The sequence below is a fragment of the Trichomycterus rosablanca genome, chromosome 25 (genome assembly GCF_030014385.1).
Source record: "Trichomycterus rosablanca isolate fTriRos1 chromosome 25, fTriRos1.hap1, whole genome shotgun sequence".
NCBI classification, from domain to species: domain Eukaryota; kingdom Metazoa; phylum Chordata; class Actinopteri; order Siluriformes; family Trichomycteridae; genus Trichomycterus; species Trichomycterus rosablanca.
This window is the reverse complement of record NC_086012.1, coordinates 17,334,760-17,355,299: the sequence shown is the minus strand read 5'-3', so window position 1 is coordinate 17,355,299 and position 20,540 is coordinate 17,334,760. Positions and strand designations below refer to the sequence as shown.

Here is a 20,540-nt window from a genome sequence, read left to right as displayed (position 1 = left end):
GACCAGGACAAATCAGTGAGTACAAATAAATGAATAAATGATCTTTAGGTAAAATAAAACCTTAACACACTCGTTATAATGTGAGTTAAAATTTATTTTACACCCTCACCCCCTCCACCCTCCACCAAATGTAGTTTGTAGATCAGACGAGACGTGTTCGATGCCCGACGCCTCCTTAATTAGTGTTCCGGAGCTTTAAGTTCATTAAATAACAAGTAAACGATCAAAAACAACATTTCTGGGGAGGGTGATGTGGTAAAAATACACACGAGCTGCAGGACGGATCCCGTCACCGCTTCATGCACACGTGGCATCGGCTGGCGCGCGCCCGCTGCTCCCCGGCCGACTTCAGTACGCCGGGCACCGGTGCGAGACCGAGCTCCTCGTCATAGCTCACCCGAGTCAGCCAGAAACTGTAAACGTTGGCGAAATAATGGCACGTTCCACGTGGACCCTGGCACTCGACGAAGGGCTGCGACCTGAAGTCCTTTAGACAGCTTCCGGATGAGGTCAGGGACTGACCGCCGCCTTGGTCACCTGATCCAGTGTGCTGAGGGAGGGTTCACAGGTCAACACACACACACAGATAAAAAAGCTATGATTATTTACTCTCCGTGCGCGATACGGATCTCCGTATGAAGACACTTCACAGTGCAGCCACTCACCATGAGGAAGGAGTAGCCAATCCACAGTCCACTCCAGCCCGCAGGACAGCCGGGCACGCTGGCGTCCTGGCTGTGAACCGCCACGGCCGGGGCGGGCGCCTCGCAAACCACGCAGCGACTGATGTACTGGCGGATCTCTGCGCCCGCCACGGGCATCATGGGCAACGGGCTGTTGGTGCTCAGCCAGTAGGACTTGTCATTGCGACTGGCGTAGTTACAGGTGGCCGAGTTACAGTAGGAGAAGGGCATGGTGCTGAAAATACGCAAACAAGAACCGGCCCGGCCTAAACAAACAAACAAACAAACAAAACAACGTTATAAAACAAACAAACAAGAACTGACCCGGACTAAACAAACAAACAAACAAACAAACAAACAAAACAATGTTATAAAACACAAACAAGAACCGGCCCAGCCTAAACAAACAAACAAAACAACAATAAAACAAACAAACAAGAACCGGCCCAGCCTAAACAAACAAACAAACAAACAAACAAACAAAACAACGTTATAAAACAAACAAAGAACCGGCCCACCCTAAAGAAACAAACAAACAAAACAACATTATAAAACAAACAAACAAGAACCGGCCCGGCCTAAACAAACAAACAAACAAACAAACCAACGTTATAAAACAAACAAAGAACCGGCCCAGCCTAAACAAACAAAACAACGTTATAAAACAAACAAACAAGAACCGGCCCGGCCTAAACAAACAAACAAACAAACAAACAAAACAACGTTATAAAACAAACAAACAAGAACCGGCCCGGCCTAAACAAACAAACAAAACAACATTATAACACAAACAAACAAGAATTGTTGGCGGTGTAAACATTAATCTGAGCTCGACACTTTACCCAGGTCCTGCGTGAACGCTTTCTCCTGACCCTCCATATAGAGCAGACTGTACCCGCTCCAGAGGAACGCCATCCCCGCCGGGCACTCGGGCACCGCCTCCGTCTGACTGTGGATCACCAGGAGGAATCCAGGGTGCCCCGAACCTGCTGGACCTGGGAAACCTTGATCTCCCTTGGCACCCGGAGGACCTGAAAGGAAACGAGTAAAGGGGTATAAAATCAAGGCATCAGTGTGTGATGAATGTACAGGAGGTCGTGCCCTAAAGAAAGGGCATCAGACCCCAACAAAGAGAAGAGGACATCAGACCCCAGACCCAAAAACAAGACAAAATCAAACCCCCTTAAAAAGACCTTAAAAAGACCTCAAAATAGCAGAAATCAGACCCCAAAAAGGACCCCAAAAGAAGGACATCAGACCCCAAAAAGGGGGGCATTAAACCTAGACCCCAAAAAGGAGGGCACCAGACCCCAAAAAGGACCCAAAGAGCAGGACATCAAACCCAAAGAGGACCCCAAAAAGGAGGACATCAGACCCCCAAAAAGCAAGGCACCAGACCCCAAAAAAGGAGAACATCAGACCATATTATTTTATAGTATATTATTATGATGATGTTATACCTTGTTGCCCCACAAAGCCTCGTGCTCCAGGTTCTCCGGCGTCTCCAAGAGAACCCGGGTGTCCGGTAATCCCTGGCGGTCCAGATAACCCACGGGATCCTGCCATGCCCTTCTGTCCTGAACAGATCCAAACATCATGCCATGTAATGATTAGATAGAATCATGCACAGTTTGAGAGTGTGTGTGTCGGGGTAATGGACCTCACCAGTGGGTCCTGGACTTCCTGGAGGTCCGGGTACTCCTGGCAGTCCAAGAGGTCCAGGTGGACCCGGCTGCCCTGGTGGTCCTACTGTCGGGGGGGTGGGAGTGGGCAGCAAAACTCGACCCACGTTACCTTTGGCGCCTGGAATACATGCATGAAGAAACACACAGAAATGATTTAACTTTGCAGCAACAGTTTAGGGAAGGCCAGCATGTTCCAGCATGAAGAGAGACTCAGCTGGGGAATGAACTGGAGCACCAAATTCAGCACCCAGCCACACAAATGCTGACTGAATGAGCACAACTTCCCACAGACATACTCCAAAGTCTTGTGATAAGCCCTCTCAGATCACTCACCATGAAGTCTAGTGTGTGTCCTGTCTACTGACCGTGACCCTGACTGACTGTAGTGCAGGTTCTTACCCTTGTGACCTTTCAGTCCTTTTTCACCCTGGAGCCCAGGCGGTCCGTCTCTTCCTCTGGGACCCTCTGGTCCTGTGATGCCCATCAAACCAGGTAATGCCCTCTGCCCTAGAATAATCACACATGAGATTTTTAGACTTTTAGCACGTCCTAATGCTGACCCCCGCTCTGATTGAGGAGAACGAAGCTAACGCACGCCCCCATGACACATGGGCAGCAGCCGTATGCATTTTTTCACCTGCACTAGGTGAGTGCTCATGCAGATCAGCCCTGTGTACGGAGAGACACACCCTGATCAACGCACTCCTACCCCACCCCTATGTGAACAACAGGCCAATCATTGTTCATGTGGCCCGGATGGCAGAGCTGAGACTCGATACGATGTGTTTGAGATCCCAGCTCTGGTGTGCTAGGGTGTGTTTTATTGCTGCACCACCTGAGCTATTGCTAACTGAATTGCCGTAGGATTGCTAGGACGCCTCATAGTGCAGATTAGACATAGTGCAGGTCTCATTTCACGGTACGTGAAATGACCCCAGTCATCCCAGTAATGGACTGGTTTTTCTGTTACAGCCCTGAAGGCCAAAAACTCCACAAGTTGTTCGGCTATTTTTGCTTTACGTTACGTTTGAATCATTTTATTCCCTTGCACTACATCCACTACAGTTTCTCTTCCAGGATCAATAAAGTAATCAATCTATCAGTCAATCAATCAATCAATAATGACATGGCATGGCAAGTCTAGTGTCAAGGAACTCCTTTGGTTCTCTTTAAATCGTGATGATTGTGAGCCTGGTTTCGACTAAACAGGCACAAATTCCCACAAACGCACTCTAAAACCCCATGGAAAGCCTTCCCAGAAGAGTGGAGGCTGTTATACCTGCAAAAAAGAAAAGGCAACTTCATATCAGTGACCAAGCCAATAAACTCACAGTCAGGTGACCGATAAGTAGACGGTCTAACCTTTGGGTCCCGGTGGTCCGTAGTAACCGGGGTAGCCTGGCGGCCCTGACAGACCGCTCACACCGACGGGTCCCGGAGGTCCCGGTGGGCCATCGTCTCCTGGAGCTCCACGGAGGGTCAAATCTGGAGGTCCAGTCAGATCTGCCGGACCTGGACGATGAAGGACACACATGTAGGAATGGACGGTCATGTCTCAGTAGCTTCATCATTTCTGCAGCTGACTGAATGATACCTAAAATAATATGATTTTTTAACACAACAATCTTAACGAAGGCTTCTAAAAGCTCGACAGTCTGGTGTGCATCGGGAATCCTGACATCAAAGGATTCAAAACTGATAACATGAACCTGGAGGTCCTGGAGGTCCTGGAGATCCTGGAGGTCCTGGGTATCCCGGGTCTCCCCTGTATCCTGGAAGTGAAGCATCACAGGTTCTTCCTGAAACCCCTGGTGCACCTAAGAAGCCCCGAGGACCTGAAGAAAGATCAGCACAATTTATTAGATGTATATAATTGGACTCCATGAGCTTGTATTTCTGATCACTTTTTGATACCTGGGTCTCCTGTAGGTCCTCTCCCGCCCTTCGCTCCTTGTTCCGAAGCTCCTTTGATTCCAGGATCACCGGGTGGACCTGGTTGCCCTGGATCACCTCGGAACCCAGGAAGACCAACGAGATCTGAACCTGTGATTAGGAGATGTGAGTGTCAGAGTAGATCAGCAGGTTTCATCAGTACTGGAAGATCATGTTCTGTTCTATCTGTTTATCATGGTCAGGGTCGTGGTGCAGCAACACACTACGTATAGGATGCCAATCCCATCATTGGTGACCTAATCAAAGGTCATTGGCCCACCACCCTCAGATGTAGCCAATCATGTACGTAAGTAGACGCCCGACCAGCCGACAGCACCGCCGAGGACCTGAATTCCGCACCTTTGAAGTAACTACACTGCGAACTGTTGGGCGGAGACCCCCTGCAGCCCAGTGGTGACCCCATGGTGACTTGGGGATCTGTAACATCTACAACACCATGATACAAAATGTGTTTCCCATCAGGCAGTGCGGAACTGCACACACAAACTCCAGGAAAACAGGATTATGGTCTAGATCCTTCTCACCTCTCCAACCTTTCTCTCCTTTTGGACCAGGGAGGCCGTCCAGACCCTCAAGACCGGCTGCTCCTTGATATCCTGGAAGAAAAATGAATGTTTAGCAAAGCACGCGGCCACAATTACAACTATAAAGTACAAATAATGCCCATGTAGGTAACGTTGATGTACTATTAGCTAATCTTGTATGCACTGCGGATTGTAGCCATAAATACGTGCTGTTGTTGTTTCATTACCTTTTGAACCTGGTGGGCCTGGAAGACCTTTCAGTCCTGGTAACCCTGGAGGTCCGGGCAGACCCCGAGGACCCAAAATCAAAGGATCTGGACTCTGTCCTACAAGTAGAATGAATCATCTATGATTAAGCTACAAGACAAATTTATTCCATTTAATAAAAACAAGGGTTACCTGGAGGACCGATGGGGCCTGGTGATCCTCGAGGACCTGAAAAACCAGGAGGACCAGGTTGTCCCTTCAGACCCGGAGGCCCTGGGTCCCCAAGCTCCCCTGGATATCCGATCTCAGCTGTAAAAAAAAGACATGGTTGTTAGTAGCAGTGAGTTTAGGTTTAGTGCTAGTAAACTAGTCATGCTGGTCATAGAGCACAAAAAGACTCACTGGGACATTCTGACCGCGGATTCCGTCCATAAGAAAGACGTCCATAAAGAAGGGAACATAAAAAAGTCGATTAATTTGCACACATTGTGTTTAAAAGCCTTTTAGAAAGAGATCTGACCTGTTCGTCCAGTTTCACCCTTGATGCCCTTGAGTCCAGGTGGACCTGGATACCCACTGGAGTCGCCTTTGTCACCTGGAAGAACATTGTTAAAAAAATCATCGATGGTTACACCACTGTTCCCTTTTACGTTATGAAATGTAGCGTGGATTTAGAAAGTATTCAGACCCCTTAATTATTTGTGCATTTTGATTTGATGTTTGGATTTGATTTTGAATGGATAGAATTGACATATTTACCCATCAGCCCACATTTAATCACGCTTAATAAGCAGTAATAATTAAAAACTGACATATCTTATTAATAAAAGTATTGTGAACCCTATGGTGCTTGGGTGGCACAGCTGGGATCCAGGGTTAGAACTCCCAGCAGACAGAAATAATTGCCTATTTATTGAGGTGAAAGGGGAACAAGGATTATAGGCACCCTGACTAAGATACAGCGGTGGTAAAAACATAAAATGAAATGAATTCAGACCCCTTTTGAATTTATTCACAGATCCAAATTGTACTTCCTGTTTGCTTTACTGTACTTAAGACGTTCCCAGACATCCACAGGAATCCACCTTCAATTTAAACTGCATTATCAGAACGGAAACCAAACTACGAAGTCCAGGGAACTCTCTGTGAATGTCTGCAATCCAAGCATGACAAGGCATAGATCAGGGCAAGGGTATAAAACGATCTCTAAGAAGATTGGCACAGCCTTAAACCCCCAAATTGGGCATCTTGGCACTAAGGGCCTTAGTAAAGGAGGTAAAAAGAACTCACTGGCCACTCTAAAAGAGCTCTGACTGGATTATGCAGAGATATAATAGTGGAGAACAATATATTGTATTTTGGTTCTTTCTGTATCGTACCTTTTATGCCCGGGTACCCCTGGCCGCCTTGGGCACCGACTGGTCCTGGATATCCTGGATCACCCTGTTAAAGATGTTTAGCGATCATTGTGACAATCGATGTTTATCAGTTTTAGTTTTAACTTCACTACAAAAACATTTGTGGACACCCAAACATCCTTGGCGAGCGGCAGAAATACCACAGATCCATTGCAGTGCTTTGGCCATGGTCTGTGTGGACACCTGGCCGGCCGATATCACCTCTGAGATTCGAACTCTAAGCCTCTAGTCAGGTATGTGCACAGACTGATGGAATATCATCAAGTAATGAATGATTTGAGAGATTACACACAATTTACCTGATCTCCACGGGATCCTGGGAATCCCAAGACTCCTGGAGATCCTTTGGGACCCCGTGGACCTGGTGCTCCCCTAGGGCTGCTTCGTCCAGGCAAACCAGGTAAGCCCTTCTGAAATCCGGGAGCGCCGTGTAGTCCGTTTAGACCTGCGTGACCAGGCAGCCCATGGAGACCTTTATGTCCTGATGGAAATGAGGATTATTATTATTGTTATTATTATGATTATTATATGATACAACAAAAGATGGTTCATATCTTCAGTCCAAACCTCTAGGTCCTGGGAATCCTGGTCGTCCATTGAGTCCAGGTAAACCCATCAAGCCTTTCAGAGAGGTTACGTCTCCTGGAGGTCCTTGCTGTCCCATGATACCTGAGCAGGACCAGCACCGGTCAGGACAGTTTCACAGAGGACAGAAAGAATGTGGACGGTGTAAAGACTCGTACCTTTGGACCCTTTATATCCAACGTCGCCGGTCGAACCGGTCGATCCCTCATCACCACTCACTCCTCTTCTACCTTGCGGTCCTTGTACGCCTAAATTTCCAGAAGGTCCTGGTGGTCCGTCTACCCCAGGACAACCTCTCGCTCCTTTAAAGCAACACTGTACATCAGTCTACGCCTCTGTGGCCAAGTTTAGGCTCGATTATGGTCAATTAATGACACAGAAAGGTCAGACTCCAGTCCAGGAGGAACTTGGCCACCAAGGATCACCCCAGAGTTTGACACCCCTGTTTGAAAAAAATGATCACCTTTTGTCCCAGGAAGCCCAGACGTCCCTAGTTCACCGGGTTCTCCCCTTAAGCCGTATGGTCCAGGAGAGCCTGGAGGACCAGGTGGACCAAGTCGTCCTGGAAGGCCTTTTGGTCCATTTCCAGGTAAACCAACCAACCCCTTGTCTCCTTTAGCACCACCGATGCCTGTGAAGAAGGGAAGCGATCAGTAGCAGGATAACGATGTGAGATAATTCTCAAACAGATTCTGAATATCCAGCATCCTACCCTGTGGTCCAGGCAGTCCAGGCAGTCCCACAAGTCCTGGTGGACCTTGTGTGTCTGGTAAGACATTACAAAATTCAAGTCTGGGTCCCGGTATTCCAGGTGGACCTGGATCCCCGTTGTCCCCATCTTGCCCCTTACATCCAGGATATCCAGGAGGTCCAGATTCTCCTAGACAGAACCCAACAGGTGATGGACATGATGCAAAGTGACATTCCAAGACAGGACACTTGATATGGAACCTACCTGGTAATCCAGGAGGACCTGTTACACCACGGCTACCCTTCGGACCAGGGCTTCCGGGTAGTCCTTGCGGTCCAGGAATTCCAGATGTACCTGAGAAGGATTCCCCCTTGGGCCCTTTGAACCCTGGTGGCCCAGGCAGCCCAGGAAAGCCTGGCGGGCCGACATAGCTGCCTCCAGGCGGACCCTGATCACCTGGATCACCGGACGACCCTCGGGGACCTGGAAATAACATTCAGAGCAATAGAGCAAACACAGAACACAGGGCATCAGAACATCCTGAAAGATCCTACCTGAAGATCCGTGACCTCCGTATTCTCCATCGTCTCCCCTTTCTCCTTTTGGTCCCATGGGTCCAGAGGTGCCCTTTAGCCCGGGATGTCCCAGTGACCCAGGGGGTCCTGATTGTGATGAAGGGATGATTGATATTTCAAACTACCTCATTAATCAATCAACTATTAATCAATCAATCATATATTTGAAGTGCTGTACCTTGGTCGCCATTGTCGCCCTTTGGTCCAGGTGGCCCCAATGTTTCAGGAGGACATGGGAGCACATCCCCTAAATGCGCAAATGCAAAGATTACTCGGCGGGAAATAATTATGGTTTGGTTAAGTCAGAATAGTATACAAAATATACACCGATCAGCCATAACATTAAAACCACCTCACTGTCAATTTTATCAGCTCCACTTACCATATAGAAGCACTTTGTAGTTCTACAATTACTGACTGTAGTCCATCTGTTTCTCTGCATGCTTTGTTACCCCCTTTCACCCTGTTCTTCAGTGGTCAGGACCCACAGGACCACCACAGAGCAGGTATTATTTAGGTGGTGGATCATTCTCAGCACTGCAGTGACACTGACATGGTGGTGGTGTGTTGGTGTGTGTTGTGCTGGTATGAGTGGATCAGACACAGCAGCGCTGCTGGAGTTTTTAAACACCGTGTCCATTCACTGTCCACTCTATTAGACACTCCTACCTAGTTGGTCCACCTTGTAGATGTAAAGTCAGAGACGATCGCTCATCTATTGCTGCTGTTCGAGTCGGTCATCTTCTAGACCTTCATCAGTGGTCACAGGACGCTGCCCACGGGGCGCTGTTGGCTGGATGTTTTTGGTTGGTGGACTATTTTCAGTCCATCAGCGCTGCTGTGTCTTATCCACTCATACCAGCAGAACACACACTAACACACCACCACCATGTCAGTGTCACAGCAGTGCTGAGAATGATCCACTACCTAAATAATATCTGCTCTGTGGTGGTCCTGTGGGGGTCCTGACCATTGAAGAACAGCATGAAAGGAGGCTAACAAAGCATGCAGAGAAACAGATGGAATACAGTCAGTAATTGTGGAACTACAAAGCGCTTCTATATGGTAAGTGAGTGTAGAAACAAGGAGGTGGTTTTAATGTTATGCCTCATTGATGTGTATATACTGTATATATATATATATATATATATATAGATAGATAGATAGATAGATAGATAGATAGATAGATAGATAGATAGATATAGATATACAGTATATGGATATATAGATATATTTCCTCAATTTCCTTCGGGATTAATAAAGTATCCATCCATCCATCTATATTCAGACCTGGAACACCTGGAGGTCCCGGAAACCCTGATGGACCATCTGGACCTGGGTCTCCTAGTGGCCCTCGTAGCCCTTTTTGACCTTGAATCCCAATGCCTTTAGGACCCGGAGACCCTTGGTAGCCTTTAGGGCCTGTGGGTCCCGGGTTTCCGACGTATCCGTCCAGACCTTCGTAAGCGTCACCCTAAGTGAAAAAGAAAAAGCCGTTTTAATATAAACATACGGGCGTGGCGCTTATTTTCCACGTGATCAACTAACAGTGCACCCACCGGTGGTCCTGGATCTCCAGGGAGGCCCGGTAGCCCTGGGAAGCCAGGTTGGCCGATGATTCCTGGAGGGCCCGGTGACCCTGAATGACCCCAGTCCCCCTTTAGTCCTGGTTTAGGGAAGAGCCACATACAAGGTAAATAAAAATACAGTTTTAAAGCAAATCGATCAGTTGGTGAATGTATATCTGGTCATGTTCAGCATATCTTACCTTTAACAGTGAAAAAATCAGGGTCTCCTTTCTGACCTTTGACTCCCGGTGGACCCGGCTGGCCTGGGTTTCCCTGGGTATCATTTATTTCACAATTAGCATTAGCGAGTTTTATTAAGCATTATAAAATCTGCTATTTATTTTACATGTGACTTTTGTGGGCCGCTCGGCTGGCGTGGCGATAAAACACGCTAGCGCTGAGATTGAGCTCTCGAGTACGAGTCTCAGCTCTGCTATCAGCCCACCGGGCGCCTATACAGACATGACTGGCTGACGTCTGCCTGAAGGGCGAGTTGAAGGCTGCAATTGCGGCCTCTGCTGGCTGGTTGGGGTACTGCATTGAGACGGTGAATAACGGAGAGCAGTGCATGACTCTCCGTGCGCCATGCTGATCTCTGTGGTCTTAGAAGCACAGCAGTTTCTAAGCCCACGGCAATGTAAAGCCTGATTGGCTGTAAACAGTATCTTCCATGCTCCCATGCTCCATACTAGCTATGTTACCCCGTGTGACTGGGTTTGTACTTGACTTACTGTGTGACCTGGTGTTCCTGGACCTCCTGGACCTCCTGGATCACCCTTTTGTCCTTCTCTCCCAGGAAGCCCATCGTATCCCGGAGGTCCCGGAGCGCCGGCTAGGCCAGGCAGGCCCCGCCCACCCGAAGTGCAAATATGATCGCCATTATAGCCTGTAAATAAAAAGAGCAAAACAATGTTTGGACTTTTTAACAAACATATATACTCAATGATTGGGGGAACATGTGAACACGCACCTTTTGTACCCTTGACGCCTTGGACGCCTGGATATCCCCGGTCACCTTTATCTCCAGGGGGTCCCGCAGGACCAGGAGGGCAGTGGACTTCAGAACGACAGAACAACAGTGAGGCAGTGAGATCTGTAAGCACTTTTAGTGATTAAAGCTGCAGTATGTAACTTTAGGTGCGAGTATCTGGACACCTGACCATGAACGACCAGGAGATGGACAACAAGAAGTATGTCTGTGGGAATTTGTGCCCATTTAGTCAGGTGACAGAGCTGACAAAGTTACATACTGCAGCTTTAATCATCTGTACTACTGTGGATGAACCTACAGTAATTACTCAGTCAGATTTACCATATTGACCAGGAGGACCTCTGACCCCTTTGATCCCGAGAGGTCCACGATACCCAGGCAGACCCGGACGTCCTGGTTCTGTTTGCAAAACTCGGCCCGGGTTTCCTTTCGACCCTTCGGGCCCCTCGGAGCCTTGTGGTCCAGGGGGGCCTGTTTGACCTTTCGAGACAAAACAAAACTGTGAAGAACCAGCAGGACGTCTGGACGTTAAAGATGCATGAAAAGTGACGGCGCCAACCTAGATACGTGTCTCCCGGAGGTCCGGGTAATCCAGGTTCTCCCATTAATCCATAATTGCCAGGCGGTCCGGGTGGTCCACGTCGGCCCGGGTCTCCAGGCGGTCCTGGATCAGCACAGATCAGACGTGGACGGACGGTGTGAAACAGGAATATTAAATATTAACGATTTTATCAGGAATAATCATGATGAGGGATTCTGACCTGGATCCGGGTGGATGAATCCAGGAGGACCTTTAGGACCTGGATCTCCTGTGTCACCCTGCAAGAGGAAATAAAAAATCTTAATCTGACTTCAGTGGTTACATTACAGACGACTGATTGAGGGTCTGGACGCGGCTCACTTTCAGACCGGTGCGACCACGAGGACCAGAAGGACCCAGATCTCCAGAGGGGCCCTGAACAGAAAGAAATACAGAACAAAGTTAAGCGTTAATACTCGACGTTCGGTTATGAAATATAATGAGGAACCCACTCATCCCCCTTCCAAAAATGAGAAGGAATTTTAATTTAGAACCTTTAACCCTGGACGTCCTGCTGAGCCTCTCTGACCATGAAAACCCTGAGAAAAATAAAACAGGCTTTAGGAACATCACTACCTGAGTTACGACCTCTACTGCAACGTGGTTTATAAGCTCTATTTCTGTTCTGACCATCATCTACTGACCAAACTCAAGACTAAATTAAAGTTTTGGAGCTGCCCAAAGTCCCTACAATAAGCTCATCTTCTTTCTTCCTTCCTTCTCTTTCTTTCTTTATTACTTCTTTCTCTGCTTCCTTTCCTTTCCTTCTTCCTTCCTTCCTTTTTTCTTTCTTTCTTTCTTTTTTCTTTCTTCCTTCCTTCTCTTTTTCTTTCTTTCTCCATATCATTACTTTTTATATTAAATATAAAGGCAAATACTTTTTCTCACACTGTACGTTACATTCAGGTAAAAATCTGTGGTTCTTACCCGCGGGCCGGGCAGTCCAGGAATTCCTTTTTCCCCTTTCACACCAGACTCCGTTAAATTGCCCTAAAATATCACAAACAGCTTTAAATTCACTCAGACGTCCCGGACATCCTCCCCCCCCCCCCCCCCCACCCCGTCTCATACTCACGTCCTCTCTGTCAGGCCCACAGGGTCCCGGATCACCTTTATCTCCCTAAAATAAAGATCCTCACGTCAGAACCTTCATTCTGTTCATGATTCTGTTCTGTAAACCAGCTCGGCGTCCTCGTACCTTCTCTCCTTTAATGAAATGAACCTCGGGCGGTTCCACGATCTCGTCTGGACCAGGCGGACCCTGCAGTCCCGGTTCTCCCTGATGGAAAAGTAGAGATTCATGAGATAAATGAGTCTCCCAAGTGCTGATGGGTAATGAAATGCGCCGGTGTTTTCTCTGATCTCGCCTGATCCATTAGTGGTTCGGAGAGTATCACAATCATATTTAACTTTGTGACATGTACTCGACAAGTAATCAGAAGGTTGCCAGTTCAAGCCCCACCACCCACCAAGTTACCACTGTTGGGCCCCTGAGCAAGGCTCTCAATTGTATTTAATAATAATTGTAAGTTGCCTTGGATAAATGTTAAAAATGTAAGTAAGTACAGCTTGTGACTCTTCTGTGCCCATATAACCAGGGAGGAATGATTACATGGAACAGTAGTGTGTTGTCAAGGTCAGGAGAAAGGGCCAAACTGTCACAAGTCGGACCTACATCACACGGGTCGAACCTACGCATGAGCCGGACCTACATCACACGGGCCGGACCTATATCACATGAGACGGACCTACATCACACGAGCCGGACCTACATCACACCAGTCTGACCTACACATGAGCCAGACCTTCATCACACGGACCGGACCTATAGCCGGTTGTGATAGTGAGAAGATGTGAGACTCGTATCTCCTGGTGTTCCTCACTGACTGAGCGATGAATCTTTTACAGGAATAATAAATCAGTCCAGACTGAACAGCAGCAGCAGGAGGGAGGAGGAGCGTCTCATATCTGCTCCAGCATTAATGCACTTACTGTCTGTTTCAATTAGAATTGATTTTAAACTCCCTCCATCGCTTTTTAAAGCTCTTAAAGCCTTTAACACCTTCACACGTCTCAGTGCCCGAGCGGCTGCGCTCCAAATCGAGTTTTAAAATCATGGGGTTATTAGTGAGCGTCCCTGGAGCAGAAGGAAAGTGGTGCAGCAGCCGTGTGCTGAGATCTCACTGCTCCATATCTGGCTTTCAGGGTTTTTTTTTATATCACACGCCTTTAAAAAGGGCTTGATTATTTATTTCATTCATTCAGTGTCTGTTTTACCACCACTTTATCCTGGTCAGGGTCAAAGTGGGGAATATTCATTGGCCAAAGACAGGAAACACTCCGGACGGGTTGCCAGTCCATTACAGACACTCTCACTTAAGGCATTTTCTATTATTAATAGGAAGAAGCCAGAGCACCAGGATGGAGGGAGAACATGCAAACTCCTCACAAAAAGGAGCCTGACTGCCGAGCCAGGGAATCGAACCCAGGTCCTTTTTATTAAGCATTTTTGTATATATTATATATATTATACTTAATTTGATTAATCGCCTGTACCCAGTGTGGGCAGCATGGTGGCAGAGCATTAAGTGTCACTACTGCACAGCTCCAAGTGTCTGGGTTTGATCCTTGTGAGGTTCTGCACACTTTGAGGTTCTGCAAACTTTGCATTATTTATAATTTATTATTGTTATTATGATTGTTTTTATTATTATTATTATTATTATTATTATTATTATTATTATTTTTATTGTTATCATTATTTTTTATTATTGTTATTACTATTATTATGATTTAATTATTATTAATAATAAAATAATAATAATAATAATATTAATGAATATTATTAAATGTTTTTGGGTGGGTGCTGCTTCCTACTGCACATTAGAAGTGTGTAATTTTACACATTAGACAGATTTTGGGTGGATTTGCGTGGATTTTGGGTGGATTTGCGTGGATTTTGGGTGGGTTTGAGTGGATGTTCGGTGGATGTTCAGTGGATGCTGGGTGGATGTTGAGTGGATGTTGGGTGGATGTTGAGTGGATGCTGGGTGGATGTTGGGACCGTCCTGCATCCTGAAGCACATCAGAACCGCTTTCTGTCTTGTAGCGCCACCCAGTGTTCATATCATGTTAGTGCATTAGAATGGGATGAGTGAATGAAACTGTATAGAAGTGAAAGCAGCCTGGTGAGTAGAGATGTGCGTTATGAACTAGAAGGTTGTGTGTTTGAGTCCCGGCCCTGCCATGCAGCAAGGCTCTGACCCTCTAGTGCCCACAGGGGAGTCGAGTATATCCAAAAACCTACAGCAGCACTCTGTCTAAAGATCTTTATATGTGGTGAGACGTGTTAAACCCTGTATGTGAATAATAAACTGCACCTACTTCATCTCCTTTCAGACCAGGAAGTGACCTGCCGCCATCACCCTGCAAACACACACATTCACCAACACGTGTTAGGTCCTGGCTTCATGTACAGAGCAGTCGGAGTTCCAGTTCTGCTCTGTATATCTGTGGGATCGTGAGTGTGTGTGTGTGTGTGTGTTTGCTGGATGGGAATGTTTGTGATTTGTTTATTAGATGAAGTAAATATGTGTATGAATGTTTAGATATGAGCACGTACCGGGATTCCCTGTAGCCCTGGAAGACCGAGAGGACCCTGAGGACATCAAGTCATGGGTGGTCAAAAAAACCAACTATAAATATAAATATAACTTCAAATATGAATATAAATATAATAGAAAAATTCGTCTCACAAAAAAGCCCGGTGGACCACGAAGGCCGTGATGTCCAGGTTCCCCATCAGGTCCAGGTTCTCCCTATCAAAAATAAAAGCAGCATAAATTACATACACTATATATCTGTGTATGGGAATTTGTGCCCATCCAGTCAAAAGAAAAACTTACAGCTGTGCCAGAAGGGCCGTGTGCGCCTGGATTTCCCTGGTACAGAAATAATAATGTTATTATAAACTGCAGGACGCACAAAGACTCCATTAGAAAGTAATAACCTGCCTGAAGACGACTTACTGCAGGTCCTCCGATGGATCCGTACGTCGCCTCTCCCTTCACCCCCTTTAGCCCTGGTGGACCCTGAGGGGGAACATGCACAGCAAATCAGATAACTCATACTCCTAAATCATACCCACAAATCATTCTCCCAATTTGTACCCATAAGTCATACTCCTATAACATGTCCCCAAATCACACCCCTAAACCTTATCCTGGCTCGCCATTTGAGTTTAATTTATCTCAGATGTGCTCGTATGTGTTGAGACCAGGACTCTGTGTAGGTGACTGGAGTCCTAGAGAGCCCTTTTTATACCCAATCATGTAAATAAATGCCTACTCACAAAAGGTCCGGGTGTTCCATAAATTCCAGGTGACCCACTGGGTCCAGGCTCACCCTGAGCACCTTTACAGCCATCCAGTCCGGGCGGACCAGGCAGTCCAGCTTCACCGACGTGTCCCTGACACAAGCACAGTCAGAGGCGCAGCCCAAAATGTTTATACACGTAATTACAAACATCAGAGAGTTTTATGTTACTCACATCAACACCGTTCACACCTGGAAACCCTGGAGGACCAGTCATCCCCTTCAAAAAAAAAAAAAATGTATACATTTTATTATTATTCAGCAACTGAAAAAGCAACTCAATGAAGCCTCTAAGTTCATGGCATTTTAAAGCTTGCTTAACTGTGGACAGCTGCCTGTTGCAGCAGCTTCTATTTGGTGGTTATTGGATTACCAATCCCACCCCTTGGTTCCCCCAGATTCAAAGCAGGTTTAAGGGTTCTCTACATGGAACAGTGGACGTTTCTCTCTGACAACCAGGTGACAATGTGGGTTTTCATCCCAACCATGTACAGGACTCTCAAACCTTCTTTAAATGCACGTCTAAGGTGGAACCTAAGTGGTGGTTTACAATAGCAGAACATTGTTCTCACCCTGCCTCCTGGGGTTCCTTCAGGTCCGGGTTCCCCCTCTGCACCTCGTCTGCCCTTCTCACCCCTGGGTCCGGGTGGGCCACTTATCCCTGACTCACCTTGGAGCCCTGGTTTACCCAGCCGGCCCGGCGCCCCCTAGGAAGAGCCGACAACAAATACGACACAGAGATTCTTATTGGGCCCTCGGTCCAGCCCACAGTGGGACAATACAGGTCCAGTGAGGATGAGTGTGCTCATACCCGGGCACCTTTAGCAGGCTGGCATCTGCACGTAGAGCAGTCCCGGCCGTTACATGGCTCCAGCGCCCCTCCCTGCAAAACACACAGCAGTTAAAGTCAAATAAATGAGATAAATCGCCGTCTTGTCGGAACACTCGTCTGTGTCCAAGATCTAAATATTCTGAGGTCATTTTGCTCTTTTATTTTTCCATCCTGTGATGCATGAGGTTCACCGGCAGCTAAAACACACCCAAAGCATAACACTACCACCACCATGCTTCACAGTAGGTACCGTGCTGTTGGGTTTTTCTCTAAACATGACTAAAACTACAGCTCTGTTTATTCTATGATCAATTATTTTGGAGTTTAATGCAGTTAAAATAGCTTCTTTTACACAAGCACATTCCTGAGCCTCTCATGTTTTTAAAAAAATCCACTTTATTTTTTATAAAAATACACAGTTTTCTCTTCACAGTGTTCTTCTGACTGAGCTAGTCCGGCATCTAATAAACGTAATCGACTGTAATATGGACCAGTTCTGCTGTACCGTGTTTGTATTTTTATATTTCTATCATTTTTATCAGCCGGTTTGATCCACAACTGTGAACAAATGGTCCCTGCAAATGCATCTTGGCAGTGCGGGGATTTGAACAAGCAACCTTCATAATAGTAATTCAGTACTTTAACTGCTGAGCTACTGCTGCCCTAAACACTGGCTAACACACTTCACTACCACTGTTCCATTAAAGTGTTTTCAGCTCGTCTGGTCTGAACAAGGCCGTAACCATGACCTGAACACTGGGAGGAACCGAACCCACTGGGGACTGAAACATTTCCACTATATCAGCAGCTTACAGGAACCTGAAGGATCCAAACATTATGAAAAAAGCTCAAGAAAAATAAAGACACCCCCCAATATGTACTGTAAATATGCCGTTGGGTTTGAGTCCGGTCACGACTCCCAGTTTAGTAAAAAGCTCCTCCGTGGCCTTCCTCCAGGAGAGCGTGAGAATGTGAGAATGTGGTAGCGAATGTTTGCGTCTGCTGGATTTGTTTGGAGGACGGAGAGACGCTCTGTCCACAGCTGCTGATAAACACCACGTACTTTCACTAACACTCACAAACACTCACGGCTACTGACACCAAACTCTCCCAAAACACGAAGCAGGTGGAACCACCTCTGAACCTGAGGTGACCTGAATTCCTGCCCTGTGTTCGATGTTTCTGGGTGGGTCCTGACCCACCACGAACTTGACCATTAAACATTTGTATTTGTGCAAATGCATAACCTCTAAATAAATATTATATTAAATAAATACATATATAAATAAACTATATTTATTTAAAATAATATACAGTATGTGTATGTGGACTAGTACTCAGAAGGTTAGATTGGATTAGAGTACTGGACTAGTATTCAGAAGGTTAGACTGGATTAAGGTACTGGACTACTATATGTGTGTGTGTGTGTGTGTGTGTGTGTGTGTGTGTGTGTTTGTGTGTGTGTGTGTGTGTGTGTGTGTGTATGTGTAATAAACCTTAATAAATGTTAATTAATTTACCAAGTAACACATGTATTGACTTTGACTTGAATGTATGTACACTAAAATAACCGAAAGTATGTGGACACACCTCCTAATCAATGACTTCAGGTGTTTCAGCCATACCTGTTGCTAGCAGTTATATAAAATCCATTATAGAAAACATATCTTATGTTTCTACATTTCCAACAGTTTGTGGAAGGCCCTTTCCTGTTCCAGCATGGCTGTGCACAAACGCAAGTTCCATAAATCCATAAAAGGATCAGCTCTCACCGCGTGGGCGTGTCGTACCACGATGTTCGCCAGCGTGATCCACCTGCAACAACAACCAAACAAAACATCGTTCATTTTCCCCTCAGTGCTTCTGAAACCGCCGCGCTTTCATCACTGAGCCTCGACTCGCTTCTTACTGGTCAAGTACCTTAGTCCAGTATTTTAGTCCAGTCAAACATTCTGATAACTAGTTCAGTATCTTAAAGTACCTACTAAAGGTAAGCCCTTGCAAATATGCTCAAATCTTCACATACAGTCCCCAGAGGTGAGGACTGAACCCAGTTCCTCAGGATCTGTGCTTCTGTGTGGCACCAGCTGTACCATCCAATAGTCAAATCACATAAAACACAAAGTGTGACTAAATCTAATAATAGATTATAAAAAAGGTTTGCAAGTAAAATGAATTCATATTAACTCTTGTGTTATCTACACATTCTGTTAACTTTTCCTGCCTGAGGGTCAAAAATGACCTTCACTCACCCCAAAAATAAGAATTAATTACATATTAAACCTCAAATCTATAGGAAATGTAAAAAAAAAAATTCAGGTTGAAATAAGATTGAAAGGATTTTATGTGCAGATATTTGTGGGTCATTTTTGACTCTTAAAACAACTCAGGGATTAAAGAATTCAGCAGATCGTGAGGAGGTACCATGCTATGCTCCATGCCAGCACCCTCATCGCTTTATCTGGGGGGGTGAAGAGTCTCTCACTGCTGATTCTGCTGATCAAGCGTCTCCTCGCACCAAGGTTTCAACTGGACCTGCATGAAGAACAACTGCAAATAAAGAATCAGAATCAGAATCAAAAGAGTCAGAATCAGATTCATTGACGAGGTTTGTTTCCGTCTGCTGTGGTCTCTGTAGTGCGGGCACTTGGGTGGCATAGCACTCAAGAGCGTTAACCAATACTACCAATCTATGAGGTGCTATCAGGCGGTCGGGTGTCTACACAGACACGATTGGCTAACGGTGATGAAGAAAATGTTAGTCTTAGTGTCTGTATACTTTTGCAAGAAGAGTTGCAGAGCCAGGAATGGAACCCACAACCTTCCGATTGATAGCCAAAATCTCTACCCACTAGGCTACCCACTGTCCCTTGTGACCATGTGTCCATTATTTTGTCAACCACCTATGTATGTGTAATCTCCTTGGGTCCAGGGTGTAGATTTTGCATGTTCTCTCTGTGTCTGCGTGGGTTTCCTCACAGTCCAAAAACATGCAGTCAGGTTATTTGGATATACAACATTGCCCTTGGTGTGTGTGTGTTTGTGCCCTGTGATGGACTGGCGACCTGTCTGAAGTGTTTCCTACCTTTCACCCAGTGAACTGCACCCACTGTGACTCTGACCAGGATAAATCAGTGAATAAACAGACAATAAATGAATGAATGAATACATTTACTTCATTTAAAGGTTAATTCGGTGGCACAGTGGCTAAGTGAGTAGCACTGTCGCCTCACAGCAAAAAGGTCCTGGGTTCGATCCTCAGGCTGGATGGTCCGGGTCCCTTCTGTGTGAAGTTTGCATGTTCTCCCTGTGTCTGCGTGGGTTTCTTCCGGGAGCTCCGGTTTTCTTCCCACAGTCCAAAAACATGCGGTCAGGTTAACTAGAGACACTGAATTGCCCTATAGGTGAATGGGTGTATGTGTGTGTGTGTGTCTGCCCTGCGATGGACTGGCGCCCCGTCCAGGGTGTTACTGTGTGCCTTGCGCCCATTGAAAAGCTGGGATAGGCTCCCTAATTGGATAATCAGTTAAGAAAGTGAGTGAACGAGCGATTAAAGGTTAATTTTTTCAATTTTCAGAGTCAGGTGGAGCTAAATCACCAAAATATGTCATTTTTATAAAAAATGGCAAGAATTGTGTGTGTAAATAACAAATATAATCATATCGCATAAAGAAAATCCACATTTTAACCAAATATTTCACTTTATGATTAAAAAAAAGCAAAATTAAGTTAAAATCAAGTCTAATCAGTGCAAAATAACACAACCCTGCAGTACTAGCTGATTAATAAACATTTATAGCTCAGAAAAAGTCCGGCTCTTACCCGTCTCCAGCTCCTCAAGCAACACCAAGTGCAGGAATTCCATCGCTCTGGT

General features: G+C 46.1%; 1 protein-coding gene across 1 annotated transcript; it reads right to left on the bottom strand.

The window, feature by feature from the left end:
- Positions 1-89: 89 nt before the first annotated feature.
- Positions 90-20,531, bottom strand: LOC134302252 (collagen alpha-4(IV) chain-like). Its single transcript, XM_062987286.1, has 41 exons — positions 20,489-20,531; positions 18,439-18,481; positions 17,548-17,617; positions 16,646-16,717; positions 16,407-16,541; positions 16,010-16,054; positions 15,812-15,928; positions 15,489-15,551; positions 15,216-15,278; positions 15,083-15,118; positions 14,845-14,886; positions 12,659-12,739; positions 12,536-12,580; positions 12,388-12,450; positions 11,782-11,835; positions 11,642-11,699; positions 11,440-11,544; positions 11,202-11,360; positions 10,860-10,982; positions 10,621-10,775; positions 10,090-10,162; positions 9,881-9,960; positions 9,612-9,795; positions 8,011-8,229; positions 7,519-7,686; positions 7,214-7,357; positions 7,038-7,139; positions 6,770-6,951; positions 6,432-6,495; positions 5,573-5,647; positions 5,245-5,361; positions 5,073-5,171; positions 4,846-4,917; positions 4,283-4,411; positions 3,731-3,880; positions 2,768-2,875; positions 2,349-2,486; positions 2,144-2,260; positions 1,526-1,714; positions 666-949; positions 90-550 (listed from the first exon to the last, which is right to left on the bottom strand). The coding sequence occupies exons 1-41, from the start codon at positions 20,529-20,531 to the stop codon at positions 290-292; spliced, it is 4,527 nt and encodes a 1,508-aa protein (XP_062843356.1). The 3' UTR covers positions 90-289.
- Between the last annotated feature and the right edge of the window lie 9 nt (positions 20,532-20,540).

What these genes read in the sequence shown, in the direction of transcription:
- LOC134302252 (XM_062987286.1), bottom strand. Translation starts at nt 20,531, where the DNA reads ATGGAATTCCTGCACTTGGTGTTGCTTGAGGAGCTGGAGACGG. An exon ending in GATCCATCGGAGGACCTGCA is followed by an intron (nt 15,279 to 15,488) that starts GTAAGTCGTCTT and finishes TATTTTTGATAG; the next exon opens with GGAGAACCTGGACCTGATGG. An exon ending in CTGGTCTGAAAGGAGATGAA is followed by an intron (nt 12,740 to 14,844) that starts GTAGGTGCAGTT and finishes CTTTTCCATCAG; the next exon opens with GGAGAACCGGGACTGCAGGG.